The sequence below is a fragment of the Anser anser genome (assembly GCF_964211835.1).
Source record: "Anser anser genome assembly, contig: HAP1_SCAFFOLD_90, whole genome shotgun sequence".
Lineage (NCBI taxonomy): Eukaryota > Metazoa > Chordata > Aves > Anseriformes > Anatidae > Anser > Anser anser.
The window spans coordinates 121,526-137,892 of record NW_028153635.1 but is presented as its reverse complement, the minus strand read 5'-3'; the positions used below and the strand labels follow the sequence as shown (position 1 = coordinate 137,892).

At 44.5% G+C, this 16,367-nt stretch overlaps 2 protein-coding genes across 2 annotated transcripts; both read right to left on the bottom strand.

Moving 5' to 3' along the window:
• Positions 1-713: 713 nt before the first annotated feature.
• Positions 714-4,871, bottom strand: LOC310891769 (zinc finger CCCH domain-containing protein 11A-like). Its single transcript, XM_083853994.1, has 5 exons — positions 4,849-4,871; positions 3,949-4,335; positions 2,664-2,833; positions 2,186-2,247; positions 714-1,408 (listed from the first exon to the last, which is right to left on the bottom strand). Exons 2-5 carry the CDS (start codon positions 4,040-4,042, stop codon positions 1,147-1,149), a joined length of 588 nt encoding a protein of 195 aa, XP_083710120.1. The 5' UTR covers positions 4,043-4,335; positions 4,849-4,871; the 3' UTR covers positions 714-1,146.
• Positions 4,872-5,412: 541 nt separating this feature from the next.
• LOC310891738 (zinc finger CCCH domain-containing protein 11A-like) lies at positions 5,413-8,769 on the bottom strand. Its single transcript, XM_083853977.1, has 6 exons — positions 8,692-8,769; positions 8,044-8,247; positions 7,395-7,514; positions 6,806-6,886; positions 6,279-6,389; positions 5,413-5,541 (listed from the first exon to the last, which is right to left on the bottom strand). Exons 2-6 carry the CDS (start codon positions 8,129-8,131, stop codon positions 5,462-5,464), a joined length of 480 nt encoding a protein of 159 aa, XP_083710103.1. The 5' UTR covers positions 8,132-8,247; positions 8,692-8,769; the 3' UTR covers positions 5,413-5,461.
• Between the last annotated feature and the right edge of the window lie 7,598 nt (positions 8,770-16,367).

Genomic DNA, 16,367 nt, shown 5'->3' with positions numbered 1-16,367 from the left:
CACACACACACACGCACACACACACACAGGCGTTGTTGTCCAAACAGAAAGTATTTACAACAAATTCGACAAGCGGTTTTTCTCTGCCAGCAGCAAATGCCTGAGGGCCCCTACAGCTTCACGCCTAAAGTTCCTCTAAAATTTAGGGAAATAATTCAAAATAGATCTGCTAGGGGAAAACGATCACTGGCGGCAGGGTACACAATACACGCGAGTCTCAGCTCTCCTCCGCAGGGTCAGTGCCCACGCCCAAGTGCGACGCTGATGGCACCCGAACATTTGCTGTAGCAGGCAGCAGAGCCAGCAGCTCAGGGGAGCAATTTTAAAAACCAGGAGGCACTTAAACCAACCCTTAATTGACCCAGTTACTGCAGGAGAGTCCCGACTACTCGCCCTGGAGTCCTACTGTCACCAGCAAAAAGCACCAACCAAAGCTTGGGGGAACTTTGGTACAGCACAAGAGAAGGGAGTGGGGGTAGCGTAGCCGTATCGCAGAGCTGCTGCTTTTCACACCATTTTATCATCCCTGATAATTGAAAGTAAGGCCGGGTGGGCTGACCCCACCACCACCACTCCTGGCAGCATGTTTGGTCCACAACGCTAGAATAATTATTCTGCTCCCTCCCGCCCCTACAGCTTCATCATCTGAAAAGATTACAGTCAAAACAATGGCATACACAAATAAAAGTCAAGAGTTGACATAGTAACTCCGGGATTTGGGTATCAACTGTCCGAGAAATCAGAACACCCAGGCTTCACAATGTGCCCAACATCGAGCTGTGCCAAGGCGGGGGGGAAGGAAGAAGCTTTCCGTTTAAGCCTTCAGAGCATCGCTCCATCACTACGTCAATTCACAGCCACCGCAGCGTGCCGATGGACATCTTTCTGTGCCAAAAGAAACAAGTGCTTTGTCCTCTTGATATCAAAGGTAGCCACCTATAGTTACGGAACCATGCACAAGACCTTAACTCTGACCAGCAGGAAAACTTAGGACAACTGAGTGCAGATCCTGCCAATTTCTACCAGTTCCAACTGTGCTTTAAGTCTCATTGCAAAGCCTCAGTTAGAAAAAGGATCACCTCGGGGTATCCAACAAGAAGAAGAGTTTTTTTTTTTTTTTTTTAATATACAATAGGACTGTGCAGTTCAATCATCAATCATCTTGGAAAGCTCAAGGAGGAGGTCATCCTCATCCTTCCCTGGGTCCAAGTCGAGCTCGGCTTCCAGTATGCCGTCTGAGAGTTCCCAAAGTAGCGTCTCTAAATCCTCGTCTACAGATATGGGCGCGTTGCCTGTGGAACTCAGCCGGCGTGTCCTTGCTTCTTCTAGCTGGGAAGAAGCTGAAGTCGAGCTTGAGAACTCCATTGGCTCCACGGATTCTGCCTGGCTTCCAAGATGTGCTTCAGGTCTTGGCAGAGCAAGGAAGAGAACAATCAGTATATGCCATTTCTTAACGGGAAATCCCTTTTCTGCAAACCAGCTCTTGAAACCGTAGCCAACCCCTCCTGCACTTCAATCTTACCCAGGGATTGTTATTCAATTAACCCAGGTCTACATTTAGAGCCCAATATATTAGCAGGTACATTTTTCAGTTTGGGGGTTTCTCTGTGAAGCCAGAGCACCTGGAGTCTAGCAAAGATGGTTCAATTTTTGTAGCAAGAGGCACTTTGCCACCTTGCTTAATTTTCCTGTTAAAATGTTAAGAAGTCTCCATCTGCAAATATCTGTTTGCTAAGTTAGTCATTTTTCCCACGGCACACTCAGCAGAGTTTGCTCCCCACTACAGGAAGCTGATCTGCAGCCATCACTTCCCTCTGCTCTCCCTGCACTCTTGTCACCTTGTATGTTTGTTCGGGTGGCATTCTTGAGGACCAAAAGGCAGAGGACACTACTCATCATTTATCACCTCACGAGGAAGTAGGAGAACTTCACCTCATCCTCATTTAGGTATTCAGACAGAGCAAGAAGTCACTGGAAAGCTGTACCGACTTGCAGCATTTAAAGAAAGTAAGTCTAATTAAGCATTCCTGCTAGCTGCTAGAAAGTCATTTCACGTGACTTATTCCTCTGATGGATTTGGGCTTTAATTATCTCAGAACCCTCCTTTTTTCCCCACGTGTGACAGAACTTATGTTTCACTGGGGATATACACCGATTGAGAAAAAGAACAAGTTGTGGTCATCACCTGTTTTGGGGATTTTCTTCAAGTCTGGTGGCTGGGACGTGCTCCAGCGTGGCTGGAACAGCCTAGAAAGCAGCAAAACAGTATTTAGGACTCATGGGTAAAAGATTCCTTACTAGCTTTTTCCTCCATGCTGCTTCTCCTCTGGCATTGCGGAGCCTTAGCCAAAATACAAAACCAAGGTGCTCCTGAAGAAAGTTAATATTCACTTGGAGGTTACTAATGATCTTGTGTCTTTTAAGAACACAGCATTAATGGACAAAATCCTCCACACCAGAGAAATCACAGAATCACAGAGGACTAAGTAAATAGTGCCATTAATCTAATAAATATGGAAGGGTACTACAAGAATTCTGTAGGCAGCTACTGGATTTAAAAGGAAACAGAAAGCCTGTAGAACTTTTGAGTTTTCCATCTTTTCTCCTAGAGGAGGGTGTAAATTTTACAAGGGATCCATTTCTGCATTAGCCCCTGTCCTTACCATAGCTGCTTTTTTGATTGGAGGTCCCATTGTGTCAGCGTCAGAGGCAGTCCGTGGCTTCACAGCTGCTACAGCAGAGGGAAAACTGCCAGGTGCCTTACGTTTCAGTGCCTTCTTCTTGGGGGAAGCGACTTTCCCATCCCAAGGCTTCGCAAACATGTTAAAATTGGCTAGAGTAAAAGGAAGAGAGAACTGATACAGTCTTGCTCTGCCTCATGAAAAATCCACGTTCTCTTCCTCATTTCCACGGCCCGTCTACACAGTTAACTGTATTTGGCCAGCAGAATTACACTGCCATTGCCTGGATTCTCAGCAATATCTTCCACATAGTAAACTCCGTCTACCAACAATCCATACAAAGGAACAAAGGAACTGAATAGCTACAGTAAATCATAATCCAGGACGAGGGAAACTCAGACACAGAGCGATCCCAAGTGCAAGCAATACTCTAAGACGTTGTATGAAGTCTAGTAAGATTCACAAATGTTGACAGCTTTTGTATTTAAAGTCTTGCTCCCTCTAGGAAAGGAAAAGCAGCAGGTATAGTAAGACAAGAGAGTGTATGCAACTGTTGTACCAGCTTCCTCTCCCCTGCAGTGATGTCCCACAAAATCTATTAAGTTGTTCTACAAAATCCAAATTTGTAGAGTCATATTCTAGTCTCCCATTCCTGACCTAACATCTGGCTGGCAGGAGAAGAAACGAAAGAAGGCTGGGTACTTGTTTTCTTTGTGTGTTTATTTCCTCGTGTCCCATGAGACAGAGAGAAAGGCTACAATGTGCAGTGCATGCAGCCTTTAAGCCCTCCTTATCTCCCTCACACAATCTCATTTTACAAAGTTGATATAATCTTAACAACGAGGCCTTTGATCCTCTGTCATTTTTGACAGAAACTGGCCCCCCACATTAAGACGCTGATGCATGCTTTACAAACACATACACGTGTCAAGTTAAGCAACACATGCCAAAGAGGAAGGTGAACTTGAACTCAACGCAGGGAGGACTTCATACCGTAAACAGATGGCAGAAAAAAACAGAATACCAAAATTAGACTAAAAAGCCCCTCAATGTGTTAATTTTCTAGTGGGAAATACAGAATACCATCACGTAATTAACGAAAACAGACATGGTTGCATGTTCTGGCCCTTCTTTGCCTTTGAACTTTGTAGCCTTAAACTCTTTTATCCTCTGCATTGAAGGAAAAAGCAAAGCAGATCCTGAGCAAACGGAACTTGCTCAATATGGGAAGCACCTCACCGGGGCAGGTATTAAAGCATCTTATTACCTGATAGCTTTGTGTTCCATAACGATTTCTGCCCGGCTGGGGCAGGTCCAGGTTGTGCTGGGGGAGCTGGCACATTTCCTCCACTCTGCTGCATCCGCAGAGCTTTCTCGCGCTTTATTTCTTCCAGGGTTTTAACACGCACTTCTCCTTCTGGCTTGGCTTTACCTGCCGGCTCCTTCGACTGCACTTTGCTGGGCCCGGAAAGAGTGAGCACGCTCTGCTTCTTGGGCTCACCCTCAATTTTTGCCCCTGCGCTGGGATCTTTGGTTTTACCATGCCATTCAGCCTGGGCTTTGGCTTGACATTCTCGTCTCTGAAGAGCTCTCTCACGACGGATTTCCTCCAGTGTTTTCACATGGATCTCTCCCTTTGGCTTAGCAGCCTTCCCTGTCATCATCAAGAAATGAGAAGCACCAACATTTAAAGAGAGTCCAACAATAGTTTAAGTCTCCAAAATTTGTCACAGTACTAAGGAAAACTAAGCCTGAGCGTTCCCAATAACGCATCTTAGGACAATAGCCTAACATTCTCCTCCTCCTCTGAGCCACTTGTTGTATTTTGAAGACCAGCCCTATCCAGAGAGAGTTGCTACACAGAAATGCTAGTTTACTTGATTACTTTTTCAGACTGCATTTCAAATTCCTGCTCCCGGCAGTGGCTCTATTCTAATTGTATATGATGGTTCACAGAAGCAGCTTAAAACCTTGACAAGGCACAAGCGGAAAATAAACACACACCTAGAGCCAGATTTCTGATAGTGGCTGTCAGAAGAGCTTCAGCACTCGAGCAAGAGGAATCAGTTCTTTGTTTTCATTTGAATTCCTTTTTAGGGCTGTATGAAAACGGTCTAAGTTCACGGAAAGGAAGAAGGAGAAAGTATATTTAATAGCCAGTTGTTACCTTTCGCAGTACTAGTCCGTTGAGAAGGTAGTCCTAGCCTCTCCTTCACAGACTTGGGAACTTGAACTGCAAAACAGAAAAAGACCAAATTAGGGAGGCTGCATAAACGTCAACTTTGTGTTCACATTCGAAAACAAGGCAGGAAAGGTAACTTTGAATCCCGGCGATTAAGACCTCAGCCAACATGCAAAAAGAAACATCGCAGGAAAAGGACAAACAGAAAGCCTAAATACAAAACCCGTGAATCACATCCAGATGCCTGTTTAGTAGCTGTACCTCTCTTTGGTGCTTTGTCAGCATTTCCCGGAACCTCCACCTTCTTCCCCAGCCTTTCAGCAAGGCTGCGCTTCACCGGAAGGGCGCTTACATCAGCTTCAGACGGAGAAAACAAGGAATATTTTAAGAACATTTCTTTGCAGGAAGATTTGAGAACAGTCAACCACAAGCTTCTATTTTTCAAGCATATTTTCATAAAATTGCCTTTCAGCTGCTAAATGGTTTTTTTGCCATTTCTGCAGTCAACACAGATCTCCACTGCAACGCATTTTCCTCTCACACGTCAAAAATACTCTTCAATGCGGTCATATAGAGAAGGCGGCACCTAAATAACAGCTCATAAAAAGTTCTTACCCACGGAGGCTTTCCGTTTTCCTTGTTTCTCAGCAAGATCTAGTCGAACCACAGGTTCCTCCCCTAAAACAAAAGTAAAATTTTTCTATTTCATAGAAACCAGTAGTCAATAGAAATAGTATACTGTTAGCCCATGTCCAAAAAAAACCAGCAAGACACTGTTTTGACAGCTAAACCACACAAACTCATGTTACAACTATAATTAACTTAGAAAAAGTATCCATAGTCTCAGTGTTTGCCTCAAATTCCAGCTGAATGTAGTCGAGAATGAATCTGAGTCTGCTTGACAGCTATACTTTGTGCAGAACAGAGCTGCATAAGCAAGCAGAATATTATTAGGTACAAATGCTGAGAAATATTCCTTTCTAAGGTGAATGTCTATGAGTAGAAGTTCTTCTTCACTTCTTTCCCTTTCAAAGGAATTTGCACAACTCTAAACAATATAATTTATACACAGACTCCTATCGCACTACTGTCCACACGTGCCACTGTCAGCCTCTTTAAAGCTTCAGAAATTGCTTCTTACATAGCACTGTCCTCTAGAGCTCTTTCTTCTCGTTACTCTCCTGTTTTTCAGTTATCCCCCTATTTGCATACTGACACATTTTTTTCTTTCTCCTGCTACTGCACTTAACCTGAGCACCAAAGCTTTCCAGTACAACCAGGGACTTTCAGCATAAAAGCATGTTTTGAACAGAAGGCGGCAGCACCAGGAGGCTAACAGGGGTGAATTGCCTTCCTTCTTGCTTAACCTTCCAGTTTAGGAGTAATGAAATCAAAACAAAAGCATTAATTATTACCTTCCTCTGTAGACAGTGTCACAGTTCTCACCACTGTCCGGACATTTTCCTTTTCCGGAGCAGGAAAAATCATAGAATCGACGGGAGGAAGAGAAGATCTTGAAGGACCTTCTGCTCAGAGCAAGCAAAACATAAGGAAGTTTACCAAACAGAAAAAACTATCACGAAGAACAAAAAACTTTAATTATTCATTACTGTCAAACATACAGTGACCAGAGCATGCAAATAAGAGAGGTGACTAGTTTGCCTCTGGTTGCCCTTGGAATTCCCATCTAGAATACCAGCTGGCTGAGAATCAGGTTGCTCGATGCCCCCAGCTAAACATGGAAGTCTATCCCTCAAGCAGCTCCCAGCCACCATCACCTGCCATTCTGAAGCCAATCAAATTTCACTTCTTTGGCAAAATAGTTGGATTCACCAAAGCATAGCCAGCTACCCGGTATTACTGGAAGAGTTTTTTTTTGAAAGAAAAATCATCACACAGGATGAAGGTGAACAGGGTAAGGAAGCAGGGAATATTAACTCACCACCGTGTCTCTTAGTTTTTTCCTTCATTTTCTGCAATTTGATTTCTTCAAGTGTTTTTATTCCAAAATTCAGACCGTCCTCTGAAAACAGAAAACAGTTAATGAGACTAAGGCTTAGAGGCACTCACTGAGGACCACAGATCCTCAGGCTTCTTAGTGCTCAGGAACTTTCAGAAGTATTTAGAATAAAGCCTGTCAACACTCCTCACAAGTGAAACAACCATAGAATCAATGGCATTTTGCCCCTCCTTTCACCCTTCAGGGTAAAAACTGTAGTTTTAATTTTAATCCATTTACGTGATATTAGATCCCTCTATCGTTAGATATGGCTTTCAACAGTGGTTGCCAGGCTGCACGTGCAGCCATTTAAACTCCATGCTGTGACCCTGTTTTGTTCTCCAAAAGGAAAGAAAAGGAGTTCAACTTTCTGACCCAATGGGCACATGATGGTATCAGGGAGAAATGAGATCATGGAAATAACCGAGTCCATTCAGCACCCCTACATTCTGTTGTGTTTTTACGCCACATTGCTTTTGAGTTAATTGTCAAGTTCTCCTTCCGATTTATCCTACTACAGGTGCTGGAATACCTTGTTTAGCAGTAGTAGCACTGGCTTTCCGAGTGGAAATCATCCATAATCCATTTTGGCCTTCCTCAGCTGGTTGCTGGACGGGAGTTTTAGTTTCTTCTCCTTCCGCAGAAAGCTGGTCTGAAGGGGAAAAATCTATTCAGTTATGCATAGGCCAGATTGTTCGTGATTATGTAGCTCATGCAATGACACTTCAGTCCATGGTTCCTATAAAAAAGTTGTTTTTTTTTTTGTTTTTTTTTTTTTTTTTTAATACAGCTACACTGACCTGATGAACTCGTAAGCAGACTACCCTAGGACAAAACATCTAGGACTCTAGATTCTCTCTGCAGCTTTAACTACTACACAACATATTACTCTTCAGACAAAAAAAAAGGAATTTCCTTCCTAGTTTCACATAGAGCTTTACACAACAGACCAGCTAAAGCCAAGAGTGGTTCTAAGCTTTCCTCCAACATTTCAGGTTCTGTCCACTGACTGCCAGACAAAGCCACCAGTGACCTGAGCGGACTGCCTGCCCTATCGCTAGTCAGACCTCAGGTCATCTGTGATTTATACATTCATTTACAGCACAAATTCCTTCCAAGAACCAAAGACTTACACAATCATTTACAGCACAAATTCCTTCCAAGAACCAAACCATGCTCACCATCATCATCTTCATCATCATCTGCAGCATTGATTACAACTGGAGGGTGTGTAGGGCTTGGGACATTTTCCGAGTTCTCCACTTTCATCACCCGCCTTAGCTATGGAGAGGGATTGGACTGGACAGAAAGTTTGTTTTGCTGCAGTGACATCTGAGCCACTTTCAAATCATCGTCCGCGGACTCAGGCGGACTTGGCAGTGTAGCTAGAGGAAGAGGAGGATCATCAGTAATATGGCAGTTTAAAACTTTGACCACAATGCACGAAGATGGTAGCTAAGGCAGATAACCTGCACAGGCAATGAATGCAGCATCTCCTTTTGCCCATCCCGCCACTGTTTACACCGTGAACAATGACTTGCCTTCAAACAACAACACATCTCCCTACCACCCAGCAGAAGACGAAACAACAGAAAGCAAACTGCAAGGCAAATATCACACAAAGCAGAGAGAAGCTGAGCATGAAAGCAGAAAACAAATACCAGCAGTACAGCAGCAGTACACTCGGTTTAGCTGACCACCTAGGACTGCAGACCTTTTCCTGCACTCACAAATGGACGGTTACCTGATGTCTCCTACACTATTGGCACCCACTAAGTAATATGCAAAATTAATTCTTCAATACTTAAAGAAAAAGGACCTAAACTCACTCTTGCTTGGTGGTAAGAAGACGCCATCGATGTAACGTCCCTTTGCGTGATGAAAAGCACAGTTGGCTTTCTGACAGCCTACTGGCTGCTTCTGCCAGTAGCAGGGAATCTCAGCGCGCTTTTTCTGAAGACAGAAAGAAAGACAAGCTCGTGATAACATGCACCTAAGGTTTGCAAAGAGATGCACAGTTCCAGGTCACGACAGCGATAGGGCTGTCACAATACAGTGCTGAAACATCATTCCAAAGGTCAGTTTATCACGGAAGTATAGTATTTCCGGGCATATTCACAAAGTTTGCAGAAGCTGTAACCACTATGCACGTTTAGCCTTGTCATCATTCAGTTTGAGAAGACAGGCACTCTCAGACATCAGTTTAGGGTGGGTTAAACTACTACAACTAGGATTATACTAGGATTATTCAGAGGGAAAAAGAACATCTTAAATTGCCTACGTTAACTCTATCCAGAACTACTTCTCGGAGACTTCGTTCTTCTGCACCTTTAACTTTCCCCACTGCTTCCTAGCCCAGGCAGCTAGAACAGCATTATCTGAAGGACTCCGGGACACAAGAGACCTGATAGATCATTATCAAGCCTGCTCTCAGGAGGCTAGTACAGCCTGTTTATTACCCCCCTGCTCCAGCAGGTTTTAGCAGTCTAGTTAGCGGTTATTCTGCATCTGTTGAGAAAATACTGTCGGCGTCTAATAAAAGAAAATCTTGCTAAGACATACCTAAGGCATTGATTTTATTTCCCTCTCCTTCCTCCCACCCCCTCCCCTGCTAACAGAAACCAGTGTAATTCCAAAGCAAAGGACTCTGTCCTGCAAAAGCACAATCAGCACACCTACAGCACTGAAAAATGCTTTTGTTGATTTATTTTGAGAACACATCTTTAGGCACTCACATCGATTTCCATGTGTCTGAATCGGCAGACATTCCTGAAACAACGACCCTCCTGCCACAGCGTGCAGACTGTCTCGTTCCCCAGAGCAGCTTCACAGTGGCGGAAGGAACAGTTGTCTCCCTGTAACCAAAAGGAAACCAACAAGGAAAATATAGTACAGCCTCAAAAACGTCCATGCTACTGCCTCAGGTTGCCACGATTGAATTCAGAATCTATCTGGTTATCACGTTAACCAAAGACCAGTGTGCCTCCTCCTCCTACTCTACCCCTTCCTGAAAAAAATGAAAAAAAAAAAAAAAAACAACAAAAAAACAAAGCAAAGCAAAGCAAAAGAAACCCAGCCATACCTTGGTACAGGTAGAATAGAAATAGAAGTAGCAATCGTCTCCTTGTTTAGACATGCCGACAAGTTCTGATAACAAGCTCGGGTTCTCTCCACAGGGACTTCCTCTGCTCTTGGAGAGAGCTGTCTTCACCCTTGCTTGGGCTGAAAGTCTTCCACTGGCTTGTGATCAGTGAAATCTTCTTTTTAAAAGTAACCCTAAAGAAAGTACCAACAAGTGAAAAATAATGAGTAACAAGCATTTTTCCAGCTTTCTTCTGTTCATCAAATTAGTCTCTTGAGGAGAGCAATGCCTTGAAATCAGCTGTTACGGGAACTAACACAATATTAAACTAAAGTTCTGTAAAGCTGCCAGGAGCTTTGTCAGCAAGTGTTCTCTTCCACGTCCTCAATAATATGCCTTGGAGCACATCCGGAAGCCTGAAAATGGAGTCACTTCTTCAAAAACCACCTGATCATACATGCAAGGCAATGATCAACTATGGCTACGAGTAACTTCTACAGAACGCAGTATGACGCATTAAATAGCATGTTCCAGTCACTGTGGGTCTTCGAGTTCACCTACCTGGACAACCTCAGCAAAGTTATCGATCTTCAAAGACTTCCAGTTAACTTCTCCTGGAGGCCGAACCAACACTGAATCCGTGAATTAATGATAAAGGGGTAGGAAGAATTTGCCTCCTCACTTTGCCAAGGGAGCCTCTCATCCACAATTCAAACATAGGATGTGCTTTTAAACAGCTTATAACTAATGGAGGAAGCAAGTCCATCTGAACACTCTCTCAGACTGGAGACAGCCAGGGTTAGTTAGCTCTTCAAAAAATAAAAACCAAAAAAAAAAAAACACAAAACAAAACGAAAACAAAAAAACCCAGTGCATTTAGAGATGAACTCGTGATTCAAAGTGGCTGCAAAAATGAGGCTCCATCTTCCACAGCCAGAAAATTTGACTTTTTTTTTTTTTTTTAATTCAAAATTCAGTATGTTCCAATCTCTGGTCTTCAAGATTTCTTCACCTATTAAGAAAACACTAAAACCTTTCCCCGTCTTTATTACCTGTACAGCAAAAAACACACCAGTGCACAGAAATACACAAATGTGCATACGCATACACACATATGTGTTTAGACACACACACGAGGAGTGAGTGATAGAAAGTTAGCGAGAGCGACAGTGGAAATCAGAAGTTTTGCCTTTTTGACACAGAGAGCCCGTAAAAACTCTCTCATTTTGAGGGAACTAGAAAAAAATGGAGGATCTACCAAATATTTTGATGAGTATGCCTTCGAGGCCAATGCTTTATACCATGAGTGATCTGGGGGCCAGCACACAAATATGCATACGTATGTATCACACAGTATCACGGATTTCTAGGTTGGAAGAGACCTCAAGATCATCGAGTCCAACCTCCGACCTAACACTAAGTACTCCACTAAACCATATCGCTAAGCTCTACATCTAAACGTCTTTTAAAGACCTCCAGGGATGCTGACTCCACCACCTCCCTGGGCAGCCCGTTCCAATGCTTAATAACCCTTTCGGTAAAGAAGTACTTCCTAACATCCAACCTAAAACTCCCCTGTCGCAACTTTCGCCCATTCCCCCTCGTCCTGTCACCAGGCACGTAGGAGAACAGACCAACCCCCACCTCTTTACAGCCTCCTTTAAGGTAACTGTAGAGAGCGATAAGGTCGCCCCTGAGCCTCCTCTTCTCCAGGCTGAACAAGCCCAGCTCCCTCAGCCGCTCCTCGTAAGACTTGTTCTCCAGACCCCTCACCAGCTTGGTCGCCCTTCTCTGGACTCGCTCGAGCACGTCCATGTCCTTCCTGTAGCGAGGGGCCCAAAACCGAACACAGTACTCAAGGTGCGGCCTCACCAGAGCCGAGTACAGGGGCACAATCACTTCCCTAGACCTGCTGGCCACACTGCTTCTTATACAGGCCAGGATGCTGTTGGCCTTCTTGGCCACCTGGGCACACTGCTGGCTCATATTCAGCCGACTGTCAACCAACACTCCCAGGTCCCTCTCGGCCGGGCAGCTTTCCAGCCACTCATCTCCCAGCCTGTAGCTCTGCTTGGGGTTGTTGCGCCCCAGGTGCAGGACCCGGCACTTGGCCTTGTTGAACTTCATACAGTTGACCTCAGCCCATCGCTCCAGCCTATCCAGATCAAATATGTACATGCATACAGGATAAACATATCTATACACACAAGCGTGCACAGTATATGTCGTATGGTATCCATATGGAGAACAACTCGTAGCCCTGATCAGACACGTAGACTTGCAATCAATTAACAGCAGGAAGGCAGCAGATCAAGGATACAGCAAGCTTTGAGAGGCAGGGCAATGCTCACTTTGCCAGTGGCATGGCTGCATGATACCAAGAATTTTGAATTAGTTTGATTTTTTGGAAGCAATTTGTTTTCTTTCTGCGCTGTAGCAAATACCACAGGTTTGCCATCACGTGCTGTTCCCTAATCCATGTATCCATCATCATCCATTGCTGCAAGATCATGAAAGGTTAGAAAAGATGACTTAGGTCCAATTTAACAGCCAATGATTTTTCAATGACCAGAGCTGCAACAGATTTTATTTAGCCACAAGCAGGTTTTTTTTTCTGATGTGAAGTCAGATATTTTGATTTTTTTTTTTAAGACACTAAATGTCATAAAACCTGCAACCAGACCAGATAAAGTTCAAATTAGAGTGATTCTGAAGCCTTTCATTAAAATGCTACACATTTCTGTGCAAATTATTTCTGACTCTTCTGGACAAAAGCGGATGAAATAGTTCTTACAAATTAATAATAAAAGGTTGGAACCTTTTACTCACACAAACACTAGTGAATTTTCCAAGAAGTATTATTTTGGCAGGGAATTTTCCCAAATCTAAAGTAAAGAGGGGAAAAGTTGGGTTCCCGTATTAGTTGTTGGTTTTGACTGCTTGACAAAGGGAATAAAAACAGTAGTTAAGTGCAAGGTTTCCTTCTCTTCTTTAGTATTGAGAGGAATCGTCACTTCTGACCTTTAGCACCTTCAGAAACACACTTAGTGCCATGCAGATTCCTCTGCATCTACTTCTAAAAATTACTGGTGCTCCTTAGCATGGAAGTTGGACTTGAAATCTTTTCCAGACTGAGCTCTTTTGAATGCCCAAGGAGCTCATCATTTTGCTTGTTGCCTTCCATTTTCCTGAACAGACCCAGAACGCTGTTCAGGATATGAATGGATCTGGTCTAAGGAATGGGAAGAAAGCAAAAACCAAGGATACCTCACAGCCCTAAATGCCATAAAAAGCAGTCACATTTTAAAAAAGATCTCCAAAGCTTTTTTTTTTTTTTTTAAACTGACATCTGCCAATATGGCGATCCAAGTGCTGAACAGAAACCAACTGAACTAGCCCCTGAAAGCCTGAATAAAAATGAGTAACTCTGGTGCACTCAGCAGGTCTGTAATAGAAGTTGGCAAGATTTTTAGATTTCTTTTTTCTCCAGGGTGCTAGTAAAGTTTTTGCGTTACGAGATTTCGAACTCTTTTTGTACAAAAGAATTACAGATGCACTACAGTCACGGTAGCTGGGGGTCTGGAAATACATGCCAACAAGTGTCATAAACTTTGCCTTTGCTGAAGGAAGATAACTAGTCCAAAGAAAACCTGCCTAGTTTGTTTTACAGGCTTGTCTTTCTCAGTATGGAACAAACTGACCTCCCTGGTCTAACTTTCCAGTTGGCTATTCTGCCTTTGTCCTGGAGAGAAGAGCAAGAAGGGAACAAAATATTTTTGCACTCCAAAAAATGCATTAGGGAAGGATTATCACACCTACCTAAGGGTAATTTCTTGTTTGTTTATAAAGCACAAAGTCTTTCTCTTGGACAGTCTCTGTTGCTGGCCTGTTTTGTGCCTTCCATTTATAATAAAGGTATTAAAGATGCTTACCCCGTTTTGGTGGTTTTTTATTTTAAGAACAGTGTAAGCGGACAGTCGGATGACAAGCAAGAAAGAACAGCATAAATCCTTGTTGTGACCCTGCTTTTTAATCACCCAGCATCAGCCTTGCTGCAAAACAGTCTCCGCTGATTTACCTGCTTGTTAAAGCACCCCACAGGCTGCAAGTGTTGTGTGCTAGGTGTCAAATTATATTTAACGGTGCATAGGTAAACCATTCATCTTCCCATGGTCAAAGCACAGAACAGCCTCCTGCTAACACAGCTCATCCTTGCTGTAACTGCTTTTAAACCTATTTGTTGGTAAGAAAAGAGCTCAGTACACCACCTTCACAGGGCAAAAATTCACATGGAAGAGCAGAAAAAACCAGAAGTGCTTCCTGAACTTCACGTTACCAACAGCACCATCGGATTTAGATCCTTGCCTGGCATCCAGGATGCACGGCCTGCAAGCACTGCTGCAATGTGGAAGTGCCAAGGCAGGTTTTTGGCCTGCCCTAAAACACTTTTTTTTTTTTTCTTTTACAAACAATACAAAGAGTGTGCCAGGTATGCTGTAATGCCTGTGTGCCAGGTCAATAGAGGATATCCAAACAACAGAGGCGCTTCTCCTAATTTCTGGCGTGAAAACACTTTCACAGCATTCTTTTCACGAAGAAACCCCTCTCTATCTTCTCCAATGCTCCAGGACCTGCTGCAGCTGCAGCGGCTGCGCTGGTACCAGCCGCATCTTTGACAAATCTTTTCAACGGTTCTGCTTTACCTCGGCACAGTTGAGGTCACTCCTCTTCCTCTTCCAGCTGAGGAAGCAGCTTGCGGGCTCTGCCACACGGTCGGTGCAGAAGCGAAAGCTGGGAACACAGCAGTCAAACCCTCACTGCTAACGAAGCCACCAGGGCAGAGGGCTGACACAGACCCACCAGAGGCGAACCGTACCCGCTCTCCCTCCCGGCTGCGAGGCTCGCCACAGTAGCCCCGACCCGAAGCGCTCACAATGCTTTGCTTGGTGATGTCACCGATGAGTCAGAGTCCCCAGATGAGCATCTGCCTTGCCACTCTTTAATGTTGGTGTTGTTTTTTGGTTGGTTGTTTGCTTGCTTTTGAAACTTATGTAGGTTATGGTAAACCTTCAGGTAAACCACAGATCAATGGGGAAGAAGTCCCACACGAGGGATGGCGCATTCTTTAACGTGCTGCATTCGACAAAGAAGCTCTCTCCATTTTGCGCAGTGGCAACAGGCACGACTGCAACACACGCACGTGTAGGCAGCACCTGCAGGTCCCAAACCGTTAACCAATTTTTAGATAGCACCAATTTTTTATGTAGTTGCTTTCCCTTCATCCATAACCCCTTTTTTCCTTTCTTTATATCGGGTGGCTCTCCTCCATTGTTCTGTCATTTTACTCCCCAGTGTCTGAGCAGGCACTGGGAATCGTTTCCAGAGGAAGGGTACTGCTGAAGCTACAACATTTACTCTCAGGGAAAAGAGAGTATGTGAAAGAATACATACTTCCTTTCTTTTTCCTGTTTTTTTTTTTTTTTAAATCTCTGAAATCAACGCTGCGGCCTGGCAGCAAATAACTATGGGAGTAAAGATGATTCCTCATCCTCACTGTAACGTTGTAGTTAATGTCATAAAGAAGCAATTTCCCCAGGCAGTGGCCATTTGAGATGGGAAGGGGCAGTAAGAGGAAGTTTTCCTTAGACTAGCTCTTCCCCCAGAACACCTCGCCATCCAGCAACAAATTCAATTCACCTGCTCCGCCTGATCAGTCAAACGCGCGTCCGACTCCAGCACACGTCACAGCGGTGGTTCTGACGTGGTTTGAGAATCACCTATCCGCAGAATATCTCGGGTTTGTACACTCAAATAACGCAGTCTTTTCCAAATAAGGCCCAGAGCTCACACTCCGAGTGCAGCCTAACAGCACCAGAGGGCCGGTAGGCTAAACATTCCCATCCTGGCAACAGGACTGACCCGGGCAACAGTAAGCATCCCTTCTGCACTTTCGTCGTGAACATCAACATAAGGAAACAGAGACCTCCTCGATCCAAGTTTGAAGAAACAAACACAAAGGTCACCCAAGCGGGTTGTTTTCAGCAAACTAACGGAGAAATTAAGGTGACAACCGCGTGCATCCAGAGTTAGTCAGATCCCGAAGGCAGTTCCTTTGGGAAACGCAGGAGCAGCGCGCCAGATGACGGCTACCTTACAGCGCACCCCTCAGAGGCACTGCTACGAAAGGAAGGCAGAAGGTTGGAACTCAAAATAACTCGCAAGGCGCCCGTTAAGGGGGAAGCTTTAATTTCCTGAGCAGAACCTCCCCCCTGAAGGCAGCCCAGGGACTCTTTGCTTCCCTAGGGAGACGGCAGGGACGGGGCAGGGCGGTGGGACGGGGGGACACAGGGCCAGATGGACGGCCAGACGGCCGGATGGATGGACAGACGGCCAGACGGACGGCCAGACGGCCCAAAAGGCCTG

Coding starts and splice junctions, on each gene's coding strand:
- LOC310891769 (XM_083853994.1), bottom strand. CDS start 4,042: ATGCAGCAGAGTGGAGGAAATGTGCCAGCTCCCCCAGCACAACCTGGA. Junction 2,834..3,948: donor ATGGAACACAAAGCTATCAG/GTAATAAGATGC, acceptor CTTTTACTCTAG/CCAATTTTAACATGTTTGCG. Junction 2,248..2,663: donor CAATCAAAAAAGCAGCTATG/GTAAGGACAGGG, acceptor GCTGCTTTCTAG/GCTGTTCCAGCCACGCTGGA.
- LOC310891738 (XM_083853977.1), bottom strand. CDS start 8,131: ATGAAAGTGGAGAACTCGGAAAATGTCCCAAGCCCTACACACCCTCCA. Junction 7,515..8,043: donor TGATGATGAAGATGATGATG/GTGAGCATGGTT, acceptor TTTCCCCTTCAG/ACCAGCTTTCTGCGGAAGGA. Junction 6,887..7,394: donor TGCTACTACTGCTAAACAAG/GTATTCCAGCAC, acceptor TTCTGTTTTCAG/AGGACGGTCTGAATTTTGGA.